This window comes from Theobroma cacao, chromosome 7 (genome assembly GCF_053813885.1).
Source record: "Theobroma cacao isolate CCN51 chromosome 7, ASM5381388v1, whole genome shotgun sequence".
In the NCBI taxonomy this organism is placed as follows: Eukaryota; Viridiplantae; Streptophyta; class Magnoliopsida; order Malvales; family Malvaceae; genus Theobroma; species Theobroma cacao.
Window position 1 is genome coordinate 4,699,953 of NC_142645.1, and position 20,413 is coordinate 4,720,365.

Here is a 20,413-nt window from a genome sequence, read left to right on the forward strand (position 1 = left end):
TGGATTTACTATAAGTAACTCCTTTTATATTTAATAAACAAATTTATTTTTTTATTTTTGATTATAATACTTAATTAATCTTTTATTGGTATATGTATAGGCTCAAATACCACAAGTTCCTATTTCACAAAGAAAAACTTCAGAAGGAGACGAGAAAGATAGATGAAAGATATGACTTCACCAACATATTTTAAATATTATTGTAATTTACTTACGCAAGATAAAAGTGATTTATTTTGCTTTTAAGATAAAACTTCGGTTTTCATATTTGTTAAGTTCTATGTAGTTTGAATTCTACCAAACATTGTTTTATTTGATATCAAGAATAAATTTGGAGTCTTTGACTTCTATTGGGTTAGTTGGGATGCCGAACTTGTGGGCATGTTTTTCATGGAGGCTGCATTGTTCGATGGCTAGAGAAGAGTCACTTGTGTCCGCTGTGTCGCTATGCCATGCCACTTGATTGATGAAGAGTCTTTTTTTTTCTTTTTTTTTTTTATGGGTATGGATAAATCCCACGTTTGTAATTCATGAAGTCAAATAGATATTGAGTTTTGCTTCAATTATAAATCCCATGTTGTTTTCAAGTTAGGCTTACATATTAGCTATGTCTCTTTGTTTTCTACCATAATGTTTATTGAAGTGCTCAATCTGGGATAAACAAGTTAGAAGATGGTTTGCAATCCTTGTGTGATTACCTAAAGAATTAATAAAAAAACTTACAAAAAGTATCTCGCTAAAAGGTGAAAGTGAAGCAAAAGAGGAGCAGTGAGCCAAAACAAGGTAAAAGTAAAGTAGGCAGCAAACAGGAAAAAAAACCTAGAATGAGATTTTGTTTCTTTTTATTTTTAAAGTGACGTTAACAATGTTAAAATTTGTGGCACTACCGTTTTTAACATCCCATTAAGGGATAGGACAGATGGCAAAAATATGGAGAGGAGGCACGGATGGAGGCACAAAAGGGGGGCAGAGGATTTGTGTTCATTTATATTTAGTGACGTGGGCAGTTTCTACAAGTAGGTGATGATATTATTGACATGAGAGAGCAAGCCTAAGGGCTATACTAAACTTACCCAAGGTTGATGCTCACTTATGAATTGTTATTAAACATAGCATGACATTAATACTTAAAATTTGTTTTTACATGGCAAATGAGATTTATGTATTTATTGGTGGTTGGTTATTTTGCATTTTTTATGTTTGAGATTACTCATTTTATACTTGCCATTGGATTTACTGTGGAAAAGATACTAAAGTTGAGAGATTTTCCAACAAGCTAATTATAAACATTTCCATATGTGTTTACTTATGAATTTTTTTTTTTAAGACTTGCAAGGCATAAAAATCTCTCGGTTAATAGATTATATTTTCACCACTTATTCTTGGATTTATAAATATTTCACTTTTATGTTTGTTTCCCCTCCCTTCCTACTCACGGAGCCGATGATCGCTGAGTCGGTGAGACTCACTCATGTTATTTAATGTACAGATAAATAAATAGATGAAGATATCGTTAGCGAGGATTCCTTTCGTAGCTATGTAGGTAATGGCATCCCTTAGCTTTCTTTGACTTGCTTCGCTGTCCAATCATCAAGTCATTTTTTAAAAAAAAATTATTTGAAGTGATGTATCTAAACTATTTTGGGTCGAGGTCCTTAAATGTTATGACACTAACTTCGGAGTTGTATCATTTAAAGGGGATGTATAAGTACTCGATAAATTTTATTTTGGAATTTGATGTGTGGTGGAGAATTTAGTTATCATTATTTTGATGCATGATAATGGTACATAAATATATTATATATTGATATTTAATGAAATCAATTGGAGTAGTAAGGAGGATATAAGGGAAGGAATATATAGATAACACAAAATGTTTATACGGTTAGTCGGGTTGTGTAGGCATGTCTATACAATCTATTCGTCGATAACAACAGTAAAAATTGATCGTTACAATTATTCTATATATATATATTGCCGGAGTTCTAAACTCCATTCATGAATATTAAAATATGATCACACTTTTTTTTAATTTATCATATTAAATTTTTTAATAGTAATCTTTTAATTTCATTGATGGAATTTAAAAACTCTATCGATGTGATATTATAGGATAATAATTTAATAAATAAAAGTTACGAACAATATGCTTTTTCTTCCATCAAGAAATTGTAATGGTGCAAAATTGGAACAATTTTTTCACTTGATGCAAACTTTTATTTTAATATTTTATCATGCTTTTTTTCTTATTCAATCACATTGTTTACCCAATACTTTTTGGAAATTTGTAATATTTTTAATTATGACATGTCAATTTAGGTATATGTATTAGGTATGTTATAATTAAATACTTAAATATATAATTTGCATAAAGTACTAATTCATGTGTCCGCAGACTTATTTAAATAGATGAAATTAAGCTGAATTTTTTACTAATAATATAATTATAGCATTGATCCTTTATAAAAAAAAAAAAAGATTATACTTTAATAATTATGAATCGAACTTTTCTTCATTATTTTTTAATATATTCTTAATACATATTAAATTGATATTTAAAGGGAAAAAAAATCTTCTCTAATCTTCGGCCCAAAAAAGGAAAAACTTCATTACTACCCACAATTCTAATTGAATTTTTGTAGGGCCATGAAGTTCATTGGCCCATAAGCAGCATTTGTTTGACAGATTTGGCAATTCAATTATTCCAACATATTATGACCCACCAATGGGTTTATATAATTTAGGCATAATATTTAAAAGAAATCTTTAAATTATTTGGAAAATTAAAATAAGTTTTATACTTTTATTACATTCAATTAAGTTCATATATTTTTATTTAGAGCTAAATAAGCTCTTATATTTTTATTTTTAGTCAAATAAACGCTTATGATTAGTGATTAATTTAGTCAAAATGTCATTTATCATTTTATATCATATGGTACTGATGTGGCATGCTAACATATCATAATTGATGATAATGTAGCATACCGATAAATTAAAATTGATGATAACATGACATACTAATTTAGCACGAAAACATGACCATGTAGTATTTTTCACCCACTACATCAACACCATATGATTAAAATGATAAACGGCATTTTAACTAATAGTAATTAGTCAATCCTTAGTTATAAGGACTTATTTGATTCAAAATAAAAGTATAAAAGCTTGATTAAACTCAAATAAAAGAATGAAAGCTCATTTGAATTTTCTTAAATAGTTTAAGATTTTGTTTTTTAGCATTATGCCTGTAATTTATTCTTTGTGTTTGGGTCTTCCATAAAGAGGAAGCACTATCCTTTTCATACTCTTTAATTGTCCTTAAATTGGAGGAAGGAAATTTAATATTTTAATTTAGGTATGTTTTTATAAGAAAAGTATAAGTACAATTAAATTTGAATTTACTTTAAAATTTTTAATTGGATTGAAAAATATTGAATCATTTGGTTTATACATGAGTCAGTGTCATTGTATCTAAAAAAATTAATTTTGGAAATGAATTTCAAGAAATTTAATGGTCAATACAGTAACAAGAATAATTAGTGGTATAAAATATATTTAGTAATGAATTAAGTCCCTTTCTTCCAACTTCCAATTGTCTCCTAGGATTTAATTATTAACAACTTGGTACATGCAGGGCCCACTTGTGTATCAATATTTGGAAGGAATCATGTTATTAATTTTTATTATCATCCCCTACTTTGCTACAATATCTTTGTGTTGTGTTGTATGAGTAAGATGCCTGTTAGTACCATAATTCAGCTCCCATGGTTGTTTTTCTTTGTTGTGCATCTGCTTCTTTCTGCTAGTTCTGATGGTAAAGATTTCGACATTGAAAGCCAAGATGTTAAAAGATCTCAATTCCCAGACAATTTTCTCTTTGGCACAGCTATATCTTCATATCAGGCATCTGCTATAGCTCTTTCTTTCTTTTCTTTCTTGCTTTTGCTGTAATAGTTTGTTTTCATCTTTGGTTTTTCAGTTCTGGTTTTCATGTGATAGGTTGAAGGAGGATACCTTGATGATGGTAAAGGCCTCAGCAACTGGGATGCTTTCAGTCATGTCCCAGGTAAACAGGAAATGCTGATATATATATCCCATAGTCAAACTTGTATGAACATATGTGTAAAGCTTAACTACTTGATCAATTAACTTTTTCAGGAAACATTAAGAATAATGAGAATGGAGATGTTGCAGATGATGATTACCATCTGTTTTTGGTATGTTTTTTGCTTGACAGTTCATCTTTCTTACTTTCAATCTTTCGGACAAGAAGAAAAAAGTATCGACTGTTGCTTTGTTTATGTATCATACCAGGAAGATATTGAGATGGCTCGTTCTCTTGGAGTAAATTCATATCGGTTTTCAATTTCATGGGCCAGAATTCTACCCAGTATGTCCGTCAGTAACCAGAATCTTTACTAGGTTATGTCTAGATTATAACAATTTTAAAATCCTTCAGTGGTGGAACAGGAGGAAGGTTTGGTGAAGTCAATCCAAGTGGAATCAAGTTTTATAACAATATCATAGACAACCTCTTGATCAGGGGTAAGGGGTTCAGAAACTTGGGGAAGCAAAAAGTTTTGGAGGAAAATTGTTTCTTGTCAATGATATAATTGATTAAACAAATGCATGAAAGCAGGAATTGAACCATTTGTGACAATTTTCCATCATGATCACCCACAAGAACTGGAGGACAGATATGGGTCTTGGCTCAGTCCTCTGATGCAGTAATTTCTCCTCTCATTCAAAGCAATTCTATATTTTTGGGCCAAAAAGCAGTCATGTTGTTACGTTGCCTGATTCCAGTGCTTTTGTAGGGAGGATTTTGTTCTCGTTGCTGAAACTTGTTTCAAGAACTTTGGTGATAGAGTTAAGTACTGGGTAACTATCAATGAGGCAAACCTGTTTGCAGATATGGCCTATATCAGGGGACTTTATCCACCGGCTCGTTGTTCTGCTCCTTTTGGAAATTGTTCTGTTGGCAATTCTGACATAGAGCCTCTTGTCGTTCTGCACAACATGTTACTGTCACATGCCAAGGCTGTTAAGCTATACCGAGAACAGTTTCAGGTTACAGAATGACATTCTGAACTTATTTTCTAGCTTGAAGTTTCCTTGAGGACATTTCTCTTACCCCAAATTTGATGCTGGTGCAGCCAGAACAAGGTGGTTCTCTAGGATTAATTGCACATTCACATATGTATGAACCATTAAGAGATGGAGAAGCTGATCTTCAAGCTGTGAAAAGAGCTCTGGCTTTTACAGTTGGCTGGTGAGTGATCTAAATCAAAGCACAAAGTTGTTTTGCTTCCTTTTCTATACATTCAAGCAGCAATATTAATGACAGGACTTAAGATTGGTATGAGTCTTATTTGATGATAGACTCGACAAAAGTTTATAAGTTAGATGAGCATTCATTTGCTATGACCATTTGATGTGCAACATAGCCTCCTTTTCACGCTTCAGCATCACCATCAAGCCTTCTAAAATTCAAAGAAATTAATGGCTGGTGGGGCTGAAGGAATAGGATACACACAATCTGTGTGAACCAAAGCAAACCAAGTCCTCTGGACTTGAACTACACATTTGCTTTATGTAATTAGTGAACCACAGCAGATAACAAAATCTGGCAAACCATTGATCTGCAAATAGAATCATTATGAGAGTACAAGACTCACATACAGATGAAGATAAGTAAAAGAAAAAGATTAAAATTTGTGACATCCCCGATCTCCTTCCCTTACTGTAGGCCTTAACTGTTATTGAATTCTCAAATGAGGTCTGTTTAACGTTGCCTTGCAACAGTAAATATATATCGGCCATTAGGCCAGTCAGAAACAAGTCAGTTGTGTATCCAAAAAGAGAAATCAGTGATCACAATGTGGAGACTGAGAAATCAGGACCTAACGTTGATATTAATTGCAACATAGTTCTATATGTCATGGAGTCCACATCAGTAAGAAATAGAGTAAATATTGGATAAATAAACACAAATCTTATTCTACTTAACAAGCATGTCTTTTAGATTAAAAATGAGAATCCATGAGAAGTAATATCAAAACAGACTCAAATCATTACCAATGTAGGACTCTTATGAGAGATACAAGTGCAAGGGTCCCCTTTCCTCTATGGAGAACTAGTGCAATGAGGATGTTGCACAATTGATTGGAGTAGAACCTCACGGATTCCACATCAATAAAAAATGGACTGAATCGTAGGTATATCAACATGAACCTTCCTCCACCTAACAATTATGTTTTCTGAGTTGGCAATGTGAACCAATGACACTATGACTTTTCTTAACTATTTATATATCATGACAAATGCTTGCTTTTTTTTACTTTCAATTTTTTTATTCAAGAGAAAAGATGCTATCCATTCTAGAAGTGTTATATGTTGAACAAGGTTGTTACCTCTAATCAGCAACATTGCGGTAAAGATATGCTCTTCAAGATTAACATGAATTAGCAATCACTAAGCAGGGCAATAGATCCTTTAGTGTTTGGAGATTACCCTCCTGAAATGCGCCAATACCATGGGAGTGAACTGCCAAGGTTTTCTCCAGAAGAAACCGAGTATGTGAAAGGCAGTATTGATTTTATTGGCATTAATCATTATTCAACATTATATGCCAAGGACTGCATCCATTCTCATTGCGCCTTAGGTGGAGACCATTTCATCAGAGGTTTTGCGTACACAACTGGAGAAAGAGATGGCATTCTAATCGGAGAACCAGTAATTCCTTTTCATTCATTTCTAATTTCTCTTGCATTAGACTTTGTACTTTCCAGATTTAATTAGGTGTTCCAGTCCCCCTTCCCCTTCTCTCAGTTTATTACAAGATCACTTTGCTGTTTCTGGCAGACCGGTGTTGAAAGATTTTATGTTGTTCCAAGGGGCATGGAGAAGATTGTTGATTATGTTTCGAAACGATACAATAACATGCCCATATATGTAACAGAGAATGGTAAGCTGCAGAGCTATATTTCTATATATGGGAATTGAAGTCTGTGAATCCATTTTTAAAGCTCCCAATCCATGCAACTGAGTACAGCCTTGACAGTAGTAGGCATACCAATCATGGAAAAGCTGATAGATAGTATTTAAACTGGTAAAAGTAATGTTCCAGGTCAAATGTTGGCTTAAGGAAATTATAGGGATTCTGTTCTGTAACTTGACAACTGCTTCTTGATCATCATTTGGATTCTGTTCTGTAATTAGAAAACTTACTGTGACAAACTTACACTCTTACAGGATATTCTCCACCACAGACTGAACAAGTGCCAGATTTGCTGCATGATGTCAACCGAATCAAGTTCCATAGAAGCTACCTTGCTGCTTTGGCGAGAGCAATAAGGTAAGTGAATTTGTCTTCCTTTCCTCACCTTGGATCTTGTTTACTTGAATATACTACTGATAAGCAACAATTTCTTTCGGTTCATAACTTATGCACTCAAGTGGTTAGTAGCTGCTGGAACTTGTTTCTTTCTTTTCTAACGCATTGGAACACAATAAAAGACAACATGATCTTCACTCTTCATTTATGTCTCAAACACAAAAAATTGCAGCTCTGTTTACCTAAGACTGGGTTCTTATTTTGATAGGAATGGTGCCGATGTGCGCGGATACTTTGTATGGAGCTTGATGGATAACTTCGAATGGACAGGAGGTTACAGTGTAACATTTGGAGTTTACTATGTTGATCGTCAAACCCTGAAGAGGACTCCGAAGCTTTCTGCTAAATGGTATGAAGATTTTCTCTCTAACAGAAGCCACGGAAGCAACAAGGATGGGTTCAAGAACAGAAAAGAGGGTTCTAAACGTTCTCCGAAAAGCAAAAATATCGTAATTACCAGAACAGAAGCTAAAGCAACAGAAATGCGATGATACCAGTAGATTTCATCATCCTTATGTTGTTGACATCCTAGTTTTGCCCCTTCATGCTTTGAAGGTTGCACCTGTATGATAAAGTAGATGATGGTGCATAAAAACTTGATGTTTATATATGTCCTAACGTTATTTACATGCTCGTTTAAGCTGATTAAACAAGAGCAGTTCCTCTTTCATGGGCGAAATTGCCTTGCAGATGATCAAATAATTTGATCAAACAAATGCATGAATGCAGGATTTGAGCCATTTGTGATGACCCATTCAAACTAAATCTAACCCCTTTTGGAAGAATTAAGAACACCCAAATCAAATATAACACATTAAAAATCAATTCAGCAAAAAGATTATTTTTTTCGCAGATAATTTATTGCAGAGGAAAGAAACATGAATGCATAAAGAATTACAAACAAAACTAAAAATTAAATGAGAATTATTGAATTAAAATGAACTTATTTAATGGATTATTAGAGAGAGAAAAAAGAAAAAAAATATGTTTTTTCTTGGGGAGAGAGAGAGTTGTACCCTTAGAAGAAGAACGGTGGCTAGGCTTTTTTAGAAAGGGAGGAAATTGGCGGCAGAAGGAAGGGAAAAGAGAAGAAAAGAAGAAAAGAGGAAAAGGGAAAGAAAGAGAAAGCCGCCGTCGGAATGGCCTAGGCCGACGAAGGCGACCGCGCCGGGGACCGAGGAAGGGAGAGAGGGTTGAGAGAAAGGGGTTTCCTAAAGTTCCTAATCCGGTTCGAGGTTTTGCACGAAAACCGGTTCCAGGGTAATAAGGGTTTCCGTTGGACCCGTTGTTGGGTTTTCTGACCGGTTTTAGGAAGAGAATTTTTGGAAAAGAAAAGAGGAGGGAGGAAAAACATCACTGGCGACAAAACTGGCGCCACCGGCGACGGCAGCAAGCGAAAACAAAAATGAAAGTGAAAGAGAAATAGAACAAAAGAAACAGTGAAACAAGAAGAGAAAAAGAAAAGGATGAAAGGGAGAAAGCCAGAAAGAACCACCGACAGCGAGAACAGTACTACCGTCGGCGGCGAGGAGTTAGGAACTAGAGCGAGCTGGCCGTGAGGGGAAGGGCAGGGCAGAAAATGAGGTTCAGGCCTGGCGGCTTTTGTGAGGGAAACAAGGGGCAGAAAATGATGTACAAGACTTAGTCAAACGACATCGTTGGTGTTAACAAAAATGGTTAAAATACCTACCATTTTATTCAATTTAGTCCCTGTACTCAAAATCAAAATAATTTAACCTCTTAATTTTAGAAATCATTTCAATTTAATCCTTCTTCCTAAGGGTATTCAATTTTACCATTAAAAGGATGACGTCAGTGTTGAAGTCATTGCTTATAAAAAAAATAAAAAAGAGATATATGGAGTTAGCAATAATTATAAAAAAAATTCTTCATTCTAACTTACTTAATTTAGATATGACAAATCTCTTATTACAAATTTATAACCATAGAATTTGAGTTGCATCCGTTAGTGCATAATCTCTCCTAAAGAGCAAGGTTTGAATCTCTTTTTCCTAACTATAAAAAAAAAAAAAAAAACCCATAGAATTTGAGCTACCATTCTCTTTTAAATTTTTATTTATTTTTTATTATTTTATTTTGTTTAATATTTCAAGTTATATTTTTTAAATTAAAATTTTTTAGATTAAAAACTACATTTATGGTTGATAGAGTTAACTATAATTGTAAATATTTGTATAATTTTATTTTGTATTTACAATTTTTTGTAGATTCAAATTAATAATTTAAATTTAAATTTAGTAGAAATTGATTATGGTATTTGAACTTAAATAAAATTATTTTATAAAAACTTTGAATAAATTTAAATAAAAAGTAAATTGGATAAGGTTTGAATAATTTCAAAAGAATAAGTATTTGTAAATTGTGAAAGTTATAAAAAATTCAACATATTTTGCTGATTTGAGTTCAGTTTAAGTTAAAAATTAAATAAGATAAATTTCAAATTTTTATCTTATTATAAATAGAAAGAAAAAAGAATTTATTTAATCTTTTTATATTATTTTATTTTAACATAATACCAGTTATTCATCTAAATTTGACTAAGTATTAAATTTTTTTGAAATGTTTTTATAAAAAGAGAATTTAAACTTATTTTATACAAAAAAGATAAATTAATGTACATATTCTAAAATCAAATAATCAAGTAAGAAAATATTTATATATATTTTGTAATACCATAAATCTTTTACAATTAAATATTTAGCTTATTAATAAGTACATATATCATTTACTTAAAAATTTACATTTTTTAAATATATTTCTTAATTTAGTCTCTTAACATTTTAATTTTGTTCAATTTAATCCCTATGATGTGGCACAAAAATTTTTTTGAAAAAATTTTTTATGACATGTTAGCACATCAATGCCACATTTGCATTACCACATAATCATATTAATGTTATATGGCACTATCACGTCATCACGTCTGATGCCATGTCATCAAAATATATTATTAGTGCTAACGCCATTCTTTTTAATGGTAAAATTGGATGTCGTTAAGAGGAGAATTAAATTGAAATAATTTTCAAAATCAATAGACTAAATTACTTGGATTTTAAATATAGAGATTAAATTGAACAAAATGCATGAGTGTATGGACTTGATAAGTATTTTGACCTAAAAAAATGATAAGGAGATGGGAGTGGGCTGTTGATGGATAGACGCACTTGGTTTGGCCCAAATTCCTAATGCTAATACAGCCGAAACAAGGTGGTTGTATAAGAAAAACAAGAAGGTTTTAATGTTATGGATTTCATATTAATAAGAGATAAAATAAAATTTGAGTATATAAATTTGGATTTTTCATTATCTATCAAGTATGTTTTTTGAATTGAGAATATAAATTCGTAATTTATAAATATACTTAAATTTTATTTTTAAAATTTAAAATTATATAAAATTAAATTTAAATTCTGACTCGTGACACTTAAACCCCTTATTAGTTAGATCTTACCCGGAGAGCTTAATTCCATCTTCAATTACCAGAATTACTGTGACGTATTTGACCCTTCAAGATCTCTATTCATTTGACACATTCATTGGAAACTGTCAGAAAAGCAGCATTGCATGTGGGTGGGGTTGATTATATGATAAAATATAGTAACAGAAGCATTTCATAAAAAATAATTTTTTTGTAGACTTACAAGTAAAGCAGTTTACTTTTATATGTGATTATTTAATTAATCAAAAGAAATGACAAAAAAAAAAAAAAAAACTCTTGTAAACCTTTCATTCACATCTATTCATATCACTACATGCAAAAACAGCACTGTAACTTTTAAAGTAAGAACAACATATCAAGATTCACATGTTCATGACTGTAGAGATTCAAAAGTTTTAACTCTCCCCCCTCACCCCACTCTTATTCTTTCTTGCTTTCCTCTAATCAAACTTTGAATTTCTTTTTCATTTTTTTAAGAATATATTTTGTGTATGTCAAAGGCGTGCACTTGATTGTGCTTCAGTTTTAATGGAAAACAACAGCTAATGAAGCATGGATTCTGGAAACATAATGGTCCATTAGACCATTCCTGTCAGAAACCATGTACCACTTTTTTTTTGGGTAAGCCAGACAAAGAAAACCATACCACTTTGGAATAATGATGTTAGGAATGCTCCAAACGTTGCATAATTTCAGGAAATGACCCCCCTCTCCAACACCATCTTTCGTTACCCTTTTACATAACAAAATTTGGGTTTTCCAATTAGAGGCATGGGGACTATTGTTGGATATATTAAGGGAAAAAACTGAGAATGGTATGTTGCTGATTTGACCAACTGCAGGATTTGCTGCAAGAGGTCAAATAAATCAAGTTCCATAGCTAAGTTGCTGCTTCGCCTCAAAGCAATAAGGTGACTTGTTATATTTGTTGTTAATTATTGAAATATTTTTAAAAATAACCCTTAATGATAAAAATAAAAAGTTTTTAAAATAATATTTTTTATTATTTTAATTATTTTTAATCAAATTAAATAAAATTATCATTAATGATATTACACATCATGATGTTATACGTTATCTACAAAATTATATTTCAAACCATAATTAGATTATTACACGTCAAGTTAAAAAAAATACACAAAAATATATTACACGTCATAGTTAAGTTGTTACACGTCATGTTGAAAAAAAATATTATTATTACACACCATATACAAAAATATATTACACGCCATGATTAGATTGTTACACGTTATGTTGAAAAAAAATATTGTTGTTACACATCATGTACAAAAACATGTTACACGTCATAATTAAGTTGTTACACGCCATATACAAAAACATATTATATATCATGATTAGGTTGTTAGCATATCAGTGCCACGTTTGCATTACCATGTCATCATATTAACGCTATGTGGCACTACCACATCATTACGTCCGGTGCTACATCATCAAAATATGCTATTAGTGCTGACATCATCATTTTTAACGATAAAATTGGATGTCGTTAAAAGAAAAATTAAATTGAAGTAATTTTTAAAATCAATAGCTTAAATTATTTCGATTTTGAATATAAAAATTAAATTGAACAAAATATATGAGTGTATGAACTTGGTGAGTATTTTGACCTAAAAAATATAAAAAGAAAAATGAGAAGGAGATGGGAGTGGGCTGTTGATGGATAGACGCACTTGGTTTGGCCCAAATTCTTAATGTTAATACAGACAAAACAAGGTGGTTGTATAGAAAAAATAAGAGTGTCTTAATGTTACGGATTTCATATTAATAAGAGATAAAATGAAATTTGAGTATCTAAATTTGGATTTTTCGTTATCTATCAAATATGTTTCTTGAATTGAGAATATAAATTCATAATTTATAAATATACTTAAATTTTATTTTTAAAATTTAAAATTTTATAAAATTAAATTATGACTCGTGACACTTAAACCCCTTATTAATTAGTTCTTACCAGGAGAGCTTAATTCCATCTTCAATTGCCAAAATTACTGTGACTTATTTGACCCTTCAAGATCCGTATATCATTTGACACATTCATTGGAAACTGTCAGAAAAGCAGCATCACATCATTGCATGTCGGTGGGGTTGATTATATGATAAAATATAGTAACAAAAGCATTTCGTAAAAAAAAAAATTTCTGTGGACTTGCAAGTAAAGCAGTTTACTTTCATATGTGATTATTTAATTAATCAAAAGAAATGACAGAAAAAACTCTTGTAAACCTTTCATTCACATCTATTCGTATCACTAGATGCAAAAACACCATTGTAATTTTTATAGCATGCTTAGTTCACTGAAAAAAAATAAAAAATAAAAATAAAATAATTATTTTAAGAGAATATAATAAAAGAAGAATAATTATTATGTAGATTGATTCATGAAGTTGGAATAGAATAAAAATTACTATTATTATTTATTTTATTATTTGGTAGACAAGAATAATTTTGAAAATGGCTAAGGAATAATGGGTAAATGATAAAAATACCTTTCATTAAAATTTAAAAATTTTTTAATTAAAAAACAAAAAAAACTATGATTAGAAATAAATACTTTTTATTAAAATTAAAAAATTTATTTTGTTAAAAGATAAAAATATTATGAATAATAAAATTAAAATAACTTTTACTATAATTAAATAATATTTATTATAGTTAAATAATATTTAAATATTTTCATTTCCGTTTTTGAAAAAAGAAGTAAACATTTTGTTTCTCTTAGTGCTTTAAAGAGAGAAGGAGTGAGGAAGAGAGAGAGAAAAATAAGTTTAGTATTTTTTTATAAAGTAATTTTTTAAATTGTAAAAAGATATATTTGTTTAATCAACTTTTTTTCCTATTTTCAACAATTTGAAATAGCCATTACTAATGGGGCCTTGGTAATGGCTATTCAGGCTTCTCTTAGAATGACTATTCTTCAGAATAGTCATTCTATTGAATCAAATGCACCTTTATCTCAAGAATGAAAATAAAAAAAGAATGGCTATTCCATTCCCCCCCCCAACCAAGCATGCCCTTAGAGTGAGGACAACATATCAAGATTCACATGTTCATGAATATAGAGATTCAAAAGTTTTAACTCTCCCCCCTCACCCCACTCTTATTCTTTTTTGCTTTCCTCTAATCAAACTTTGAATTTTTGTTTCATTTTTTTAAGAATATATTTTGTGTATGTCAAAGGGGTCCACTTGATTGTGCTTCAGTTTTAATGGAAAACAACAGCTAATGAAGCATGGATTCTGGAAACGTAATGGTCCATTAGACCATTCCTGTCAGAAACCATGTACCACTTTTTTTTTGGGTAAGCCAGACAAAGAAAACCATACCACTTTGGAATAATGATGTTAGGAATGCTCCAAACGTTGCATAATTTCAGGAAATGACCCCCCTCTCCAACACCATCTTTCGTTACCCTTTTACATAACAAAATTTGGGTTTTCCAATTAGAGGCATGGAGACTATTGTTGGATATATTAAGGGAAAAAACTGAGAATGGTATGTTGCTGATTTGACCAACTGCAGGATTTGCTGCAAGAGGTCAATAAATCAAGTTCCAGAGCTAAGTTGCTGCTTTTGCCTCAAAGCAATAAGATGACTTGCAATATTTGTTATTAATTATTGAGATATTTTTATAAATAACCCTTAAAGATAAAAAGTTTTTTAAAAATAATTTTTTTTATAATTTTAACTATTTTTAGTTAAGTTAGATAAAATTACTCTTACTAAAATTACACACTATAATATTACACATCATGTACAAAAACATATTATATGTCATAGTTAGGTTGTTATACGTTATGTTGAAAAAAATATTTTTATTACATACCATAATTAGGTTATTACACACCATGTTAAAAAATAATTATTGTTATACATTATATACAAAAATATATTACAAGTCATAATTAGATAATTACATGTTCAGTTATTGCCTAGTACAAGGAGAACACGAAGATATTAGTGAACACTTTTGCCTCTCTTGGTCTGAAGGCTTATGGTGGTGTAAATGCAGCGTATGTTTGGGTGCATTTTTCGGGTTTAAAATCGTGGAATGTATTTGCAGAAATTCTTGAGAAGACTCATATAATAACAGTACCCGGATCTGGCTTTGGTCCTGGTGGTGCAGAGTACATCAGAATCAGTGCTTTTGGGCAAAGAGAGCGCATCATAGAAGCATCATGGAGGCTGGAGAAACTAATCTCGAATGAAAAAACCCTTTTTAACTCTGCTGAGAATAAAGAGTGAAGCGGTTTCAACTGCCAGACTCTCTGATGGTATAATTATTATGTAAAATAAATAATAACCTGGTATGCAAGTGCACTACTGTGTGATTTGGATGAAGCCCCTATGGACTGATTTTCAAGTGTTACAAATTGCTTAGATAATAATCTTGTTGTCATCCTTTCTGTAATCATTGCCTGCTGGTGTCATGCTGTAACTCAAGCTATTCTAAGAGGAGCATATATCCATAATCTTGTATTTCTTTTTTTTTTAAAATAATTAAGTAGTTACATGTCATATACAAAAACATGTTACACATTATAATTAGGTTGTTATACGTCATATTGAAAAAAATATTATTATTACACGTCATACACAAAAACATGTTATACGCTATGATTAAATAAGATTGTTATTCGTCATGTTAAAATAAAAATATTATCGTTACACGTCATGTTAAAAAAATATTATTGTTACACATCATATTCAAAAACATTTTATTACACTTTAATGTTTAAAATGTTGTTGTTACTTGCGAACTAAAACTTCAAGTCCTCTCAACTCTCTTCATTCTTTTTTATTTTTTTGATAATTTGACACAGATTAAAGTGTTTCTAACATGTTTTTATAAATCAAAATATAAATTTTTTTATCTAAAACACCTATTTTGACTAAAAATTAAATTTTTTTTTTAAAACTTAGGTTTATAAATTTTAAAATTTTGAGTTTGTTAGTATCTAGATCTTGAATTGATCCAATTAAAAGCTATTTCAAACATCTACGATTAATTCTACTATTTTAATTTTATCCAAAATATCTAAAAATCAAATTCTCCAAATAGTCACCCACCCAAACACATCAAAATCATCGCTTGGTGTCTTAAAAGCGCAGAAAAGAGAAATCTCAAAGCACGAGAAAAAGAAATTGAGAGCATAGCAAATGAATTTCGAAGAGAGAAATCGATAAAATTAGAAAGAGTGGGATGGTGAGAGAGAGAAATTAGAAGCACAAATAGGGAGAAATTGTGATGAATGAATTAATTTATTTAAAATAGTTTTATAAGTATTTTTATCAAATCATGATTAAATATGATTAAAAACAATTAAATTTATTTTTATAGTTATTTTTGAAATACCCTTATCAAGGAAGGTTATTCTTTATAATCTTCTCTTAATTTATTTTGAGTAAAAGCAGCATGAATCAGCTATGTCACTGGCTCAACAATCAATTCAAAATTCATTTTTGATTTGGCTATGAAGACCTAACAATTTTGCAATCTTTTCCTACAACTCTATTATATATGCGACAGAAAACTGTCCCAAAAAACCTTCATAAATTTTGGCAGCTGATCAACCCAACAAATTTCAGGCCTGCCTAGGCTACAGATAAATGCAAAAGTTAGGTGGGGTTCCATGAGCCTAACTAACACTGTCATGATCAAGCCAAGGTTCAGCAACTGCATTTCAGTTGTTAATGGTAATATTTGTTATTTGGTAGGTCTTAAGGTAGATTACAATTTGAAAGTACTCGTATATATGCTGTCCCAGACTGAATTTGCATGTTTCCAAGCTCTCTAAATCAAGGCCCAGGAAATCATTTTCAGGTTCAGATATCAGGAATCTAAATAAAACTAATTCCCTCACTAGTCACACCTACCAACTCCACCCCCCACCCACCAATTTCCTTTCCTGACTAGTAGTTAAGAACGGTAGGTAATTGCTACATGATAGCTGAACATATTTCTAAACCCAACAGCCCTTGCTGCGCTCTTGACAAAAGCCTCAAATCATCAAGAATGTAAGTCCTTGACCAAGCACTAAATAGTAGCGGAAATGCTTAAAAAGAATTATAGTTAGCAATGATGAGCTTGGGAGCAGTAGTAGCGATGGCAGTAGCAGGGTTGTGGGCATTGTTTTTGAGGCCAGTGATGATAAGGTATGCAGCGGAGATGATTGAAGCAATGGGGTACGCGGTTCATCGGATTCTGAGAGAAATACCTTCGATCAATTCCTCTACTTCTCTTCCTCACTCCACCTCTTCCTTCCTCTACTGATACTAGTAACAAAGGTTCATTATCCGTCTCAGGTTTTGCTTCAGGTTCATGTAGAACATGAACAAAGGGCAACCCTTTTTGCTGTTTTATTTCCTTTGGCAAGAAGTTACATGTAATGACTAACAATTTTGTACTACTACTACAAAGATTTGACTAGAGTGTAAAAGAGACTTGACAGCTCAAGCTACCAAGTTTTCCCATGTTAGTACTGTTGTTAAGCATCTGATAAGCGTTGTTAACTTGGTACCCACGCCATAGTTGACTCAGGTTTAGCCTTTTTCTTCCTTTCCCGAAAGCCCAAGTTTCTTTATTTTCTTTAATAATTCTTGTGTATTACTTCTCTTAAGGCGGCTGGGGATGGAAAGGGCCAAGAGGCTGAGAGTCCTGACATTGCAAAAGGCACAAATTGCACGTTTTATAACTTTAATGGAGCTGGTCAACATGATGGGTTTTTCTTCCTTTAACTATTTAAACTGAGTATATACTTATTACATTTGGACCGTATTGTCAGTTCATATTATTAGTTTATAATAACAAGCACAATGCATAGTATAACTTTTTCTTGTAAATGCGTGAGATCCAAGCAGATATGTTCTTGACTTAATAACTTAAGTTGCAATTTGTATTCGAGATTTGATAATTCACATCAAGCATGTACATTTCGTTATGTTTTTCATCGATGAATATTTATATTTTTTAAAAAAAGTGAATACATATAACATAAGTATTTGTGTTTGAAATTAAATTGATTAATTACTCTGACTGTCGATGGTGTTTTCTAAAAAAAAAAAATTATCATGAAATGAATAAATTAACAGTTTATATATCAATTTTTTTGTAGCCAAAACAAAAGTTTTCCTTATATGGTTGAGACTTTATTTCATTTTAATTCAAGATTGTGCATGGCACATGCAGTGAGGGGTTTAGGATTCGGAATTGGATCAATTATGCCTTATTGGAGTAAAAAAGTTTGCTAAGATTTATAGACCATGAAGCCATTTTACGATTTTTTTTCTTTTAAATTAAATTACATTTAAATATCGTTTCTCTCTCGTAAAAAATTATAATAACGTTCTTCAATAATTTAATCTTATCTCTAATTATAACTTAAAACTAGATTGAGCATTTGTCTCAATGATAGACAACGAGAATTACAATAAATCGAATTATCTAATACATTTCATTTTACTCATTCCTTTCATCCGTCTCATTGTATCTTTCATTACATGTAAATTTCACTTGATGAACAATTAAGATGAGCTAATAAAAGACTTTTATAGAAATGGTAAATGTAAATATATCAAGAGTAAAATTAATTAAGATAAGTATATTTTAGATAAGGATTACAAAAATTAGAATAAATTAGGACTAAAATATACTAAAGAAAGCACTCATGTAGAATGCATTCAAGCAACTCTGGTCCTTTGCACCAAGCCAAGAAATTATAAAAATGAGTAGCGATCTAGTTAGCAAAACAATCCAATAAGAGTGAAGGGGTATGTGATGTGACATGTTTAATTAATTGTACTAAATCAAGTTAGAGGCATTAAGTAACAAGTCCTGAAAGAACTGATGGTAGTCTTAGCCTAGATCAGTAGAATCAAGCTTCAGTAAAAGCTGGATTTAGAGTAATTAATTTCCAGAGTGTAAACCCTGTCAATTTCTATTGCTCTCATCTGTTAGTGAGAAAGCAAATGTCAAATTCTCAATCATATATAAAAGCCAAAACCAAAGAAACAAGAATTTGAAACCACTTAATGTACTTGACTTAGAATGGTCATGAAACCAATCTTTGAATATTGAACATAAGAATATATAAATTCATTAACTTGAAATCTTATTATGAGTATAATTATACAATGAACCAAAGATTTAAAAGTAATTATGTTACCTTTTTTTTTTGCTTCAGTTACAAAGTGTACAATTAAAAGATTAACAAAGGAAAGAATCATTAGGCTTATTAACAGGAATTGAATGTAATGCAAAAGAAAAGAAGTCAACAGTTTGATGACAGCAGCATAATTAACTTTGAGTCTCAAAGGGTTATTGGAGAAGCCCTCGAGCTCTTAACCATCTGTTTTTCATTCTCCATCTCAATCAAGCTTTCGATGACAAAGTCTGAAGCACTGGTCACCACATCAGATAAATTCCTGCATAGCATTGAGGGAAAAATGAAAAGTTAGGAAACAAGAAGACTTTCCACAAGTTTATACATATGAAAGCAAATGAAGTTGAATATATAGCTAATGAAAGAATGATTCATCTTACCCTTTTAAAGAGTCGAACGTGAGCCCTACGGTGCTTTGGGCCTCCTCAACAGCCAATTTGAACCTCTGGAGATCCTTGGCAGGGACATTTCCATCGTTCACAACACGAAGTTGTGAAGGTTTAATGTCACAGAAGATTGGGATGACCTTCTTCTTGGACTCCATGATAAGAGCCAATTCATGGAGGCAGAAGTAGGACTTGCAGTAGTTGGGTGAGAACACAGTCACGCCAACCTTACAATTCCTTATCGCGTTATCGATGTTGTCGAACAACTTATCACCGGGTTTCATGTTTTTGTTGTCCAAGAAAGGTTTTAGGTTTAGCCGCGAGAGGTGATCGTAGAGTAAGGTAGCTATAGTCCTCTTGGTGTCAATGCCTCTATGGTTAATGAAAACATCACAATCTTTATTTGTCACGACCCTATTCGCCATCTTACTCGTTGCTGTTAGGCGAGCAAGAGAGTTGCGCTGGAAGTTCACGATGGCGGCTGATGAGTAGCGTTGCATCTGCATGGTGTCTCAAAGAAGGAAAAGCCCTAATTATATATTTCGCTATTAACCCTTTTTTCTTCTTCTTTTGCTTTGCTTTTCTTTTCTTTTTCGATGGCTTGTACCTCAAGAATGTTGGGTTTCTAAGGCTATATATAGGAAGTCTCTGATAGAATGATTTGGCCTAAACTGTTTTCTCCTAGTGTGGATTTAGAATCTTCGTTTACAAAGCTTTTTTTACTCCTATAGTTGAATTGAAAGCTTGAACGACAAGAGACGACAAGTATTTGATTTTGACAAGAGGGGCATGGAAAGGAAACACAAACCTTGACCAAATCCAATGCGCCCCTTTGGAAAATCTGGGAAAATTTCATGGACCCTTCAAACAAGTTACATTGAATCTCTCCTCTCCCTTTGATGTACATGGGTGCTTTAGGCATATACCCAAGGGAAATTTTGACGACACGATTCTACTTTCTTTACCATATTTTAAAAAGAAA

General features: G+C 31.6%; 2 protein-coding genes across 3 annotated transcripts; one reads left to right on the plus strand and one right to left on the minus strand.

The window, feature by feature from the left end:
• Nucleotides 1-3,684: 3,684 nt before the first annotated feature.
• Nucleotides 3,685-8,104, plus strand: LOC18593867 (beta-glucosidase 18-like). Of its 2 annotated transcripts, XM_018125027.2 has the most exons (12): nt 3,685-3,909; nt 4,006-4,072; nt 4,165-4,223; nt 4,321-4,396; nt 4,477-4,551; nt 4,646-4,733; nt 4,824-5,076; nt 5,163-5,278; nt 6,489-6,741; nt 6,871-6,973; nt 7,261-7,363; nt 7,611-8,104. In XM_018125027.2, exons 1-12 carry the CDS (start codon nt 3,733-3,735, stop codon nt 7,891-7,893), a joined length of 1,653 nt encoding a protein of 550 aa, XP_017980516.2. In that variant the 5' UTR covers nt 3,685-3,732; the 3' UTR covers nt 7,894-8,104. The 2 variants fall into 2 exon arrangements, with proteins under 2 accessions (XP_017980516.2, XP_088664243.1); XM_088808117.1 differs by having other exon boundaries at nt 3,686-4,072; nt 4,325-4,396.
• A 10,844-nt stretch (nt 8,105-18,948) lies between these two features.
• Nucleotides 18,949-20,021, minus strand: LOC18593869 (putative 2' cyclic ADP-D-ribose synthase BdTIR). Its single transcript, XM_007021272.3, has 2 exons — nt 19,426-20,021; nt 18,949-19,307 (listed from the first exon to the last, which is right to left on the minus strand). Exons 1-2 carry the CDS (start codon nt 19,935-19,937, stop codon nt 19,193-19,195), a joined length of 627 nt encoding a protein of 208 aa, XP_007021334.3. The 5' UTR covers nt 19,938-20,021; the 3' UTR covers nt 18,949-19,192.
• Nucleotides 20,022-20,413: the final 392 nt, after the last annotated feature.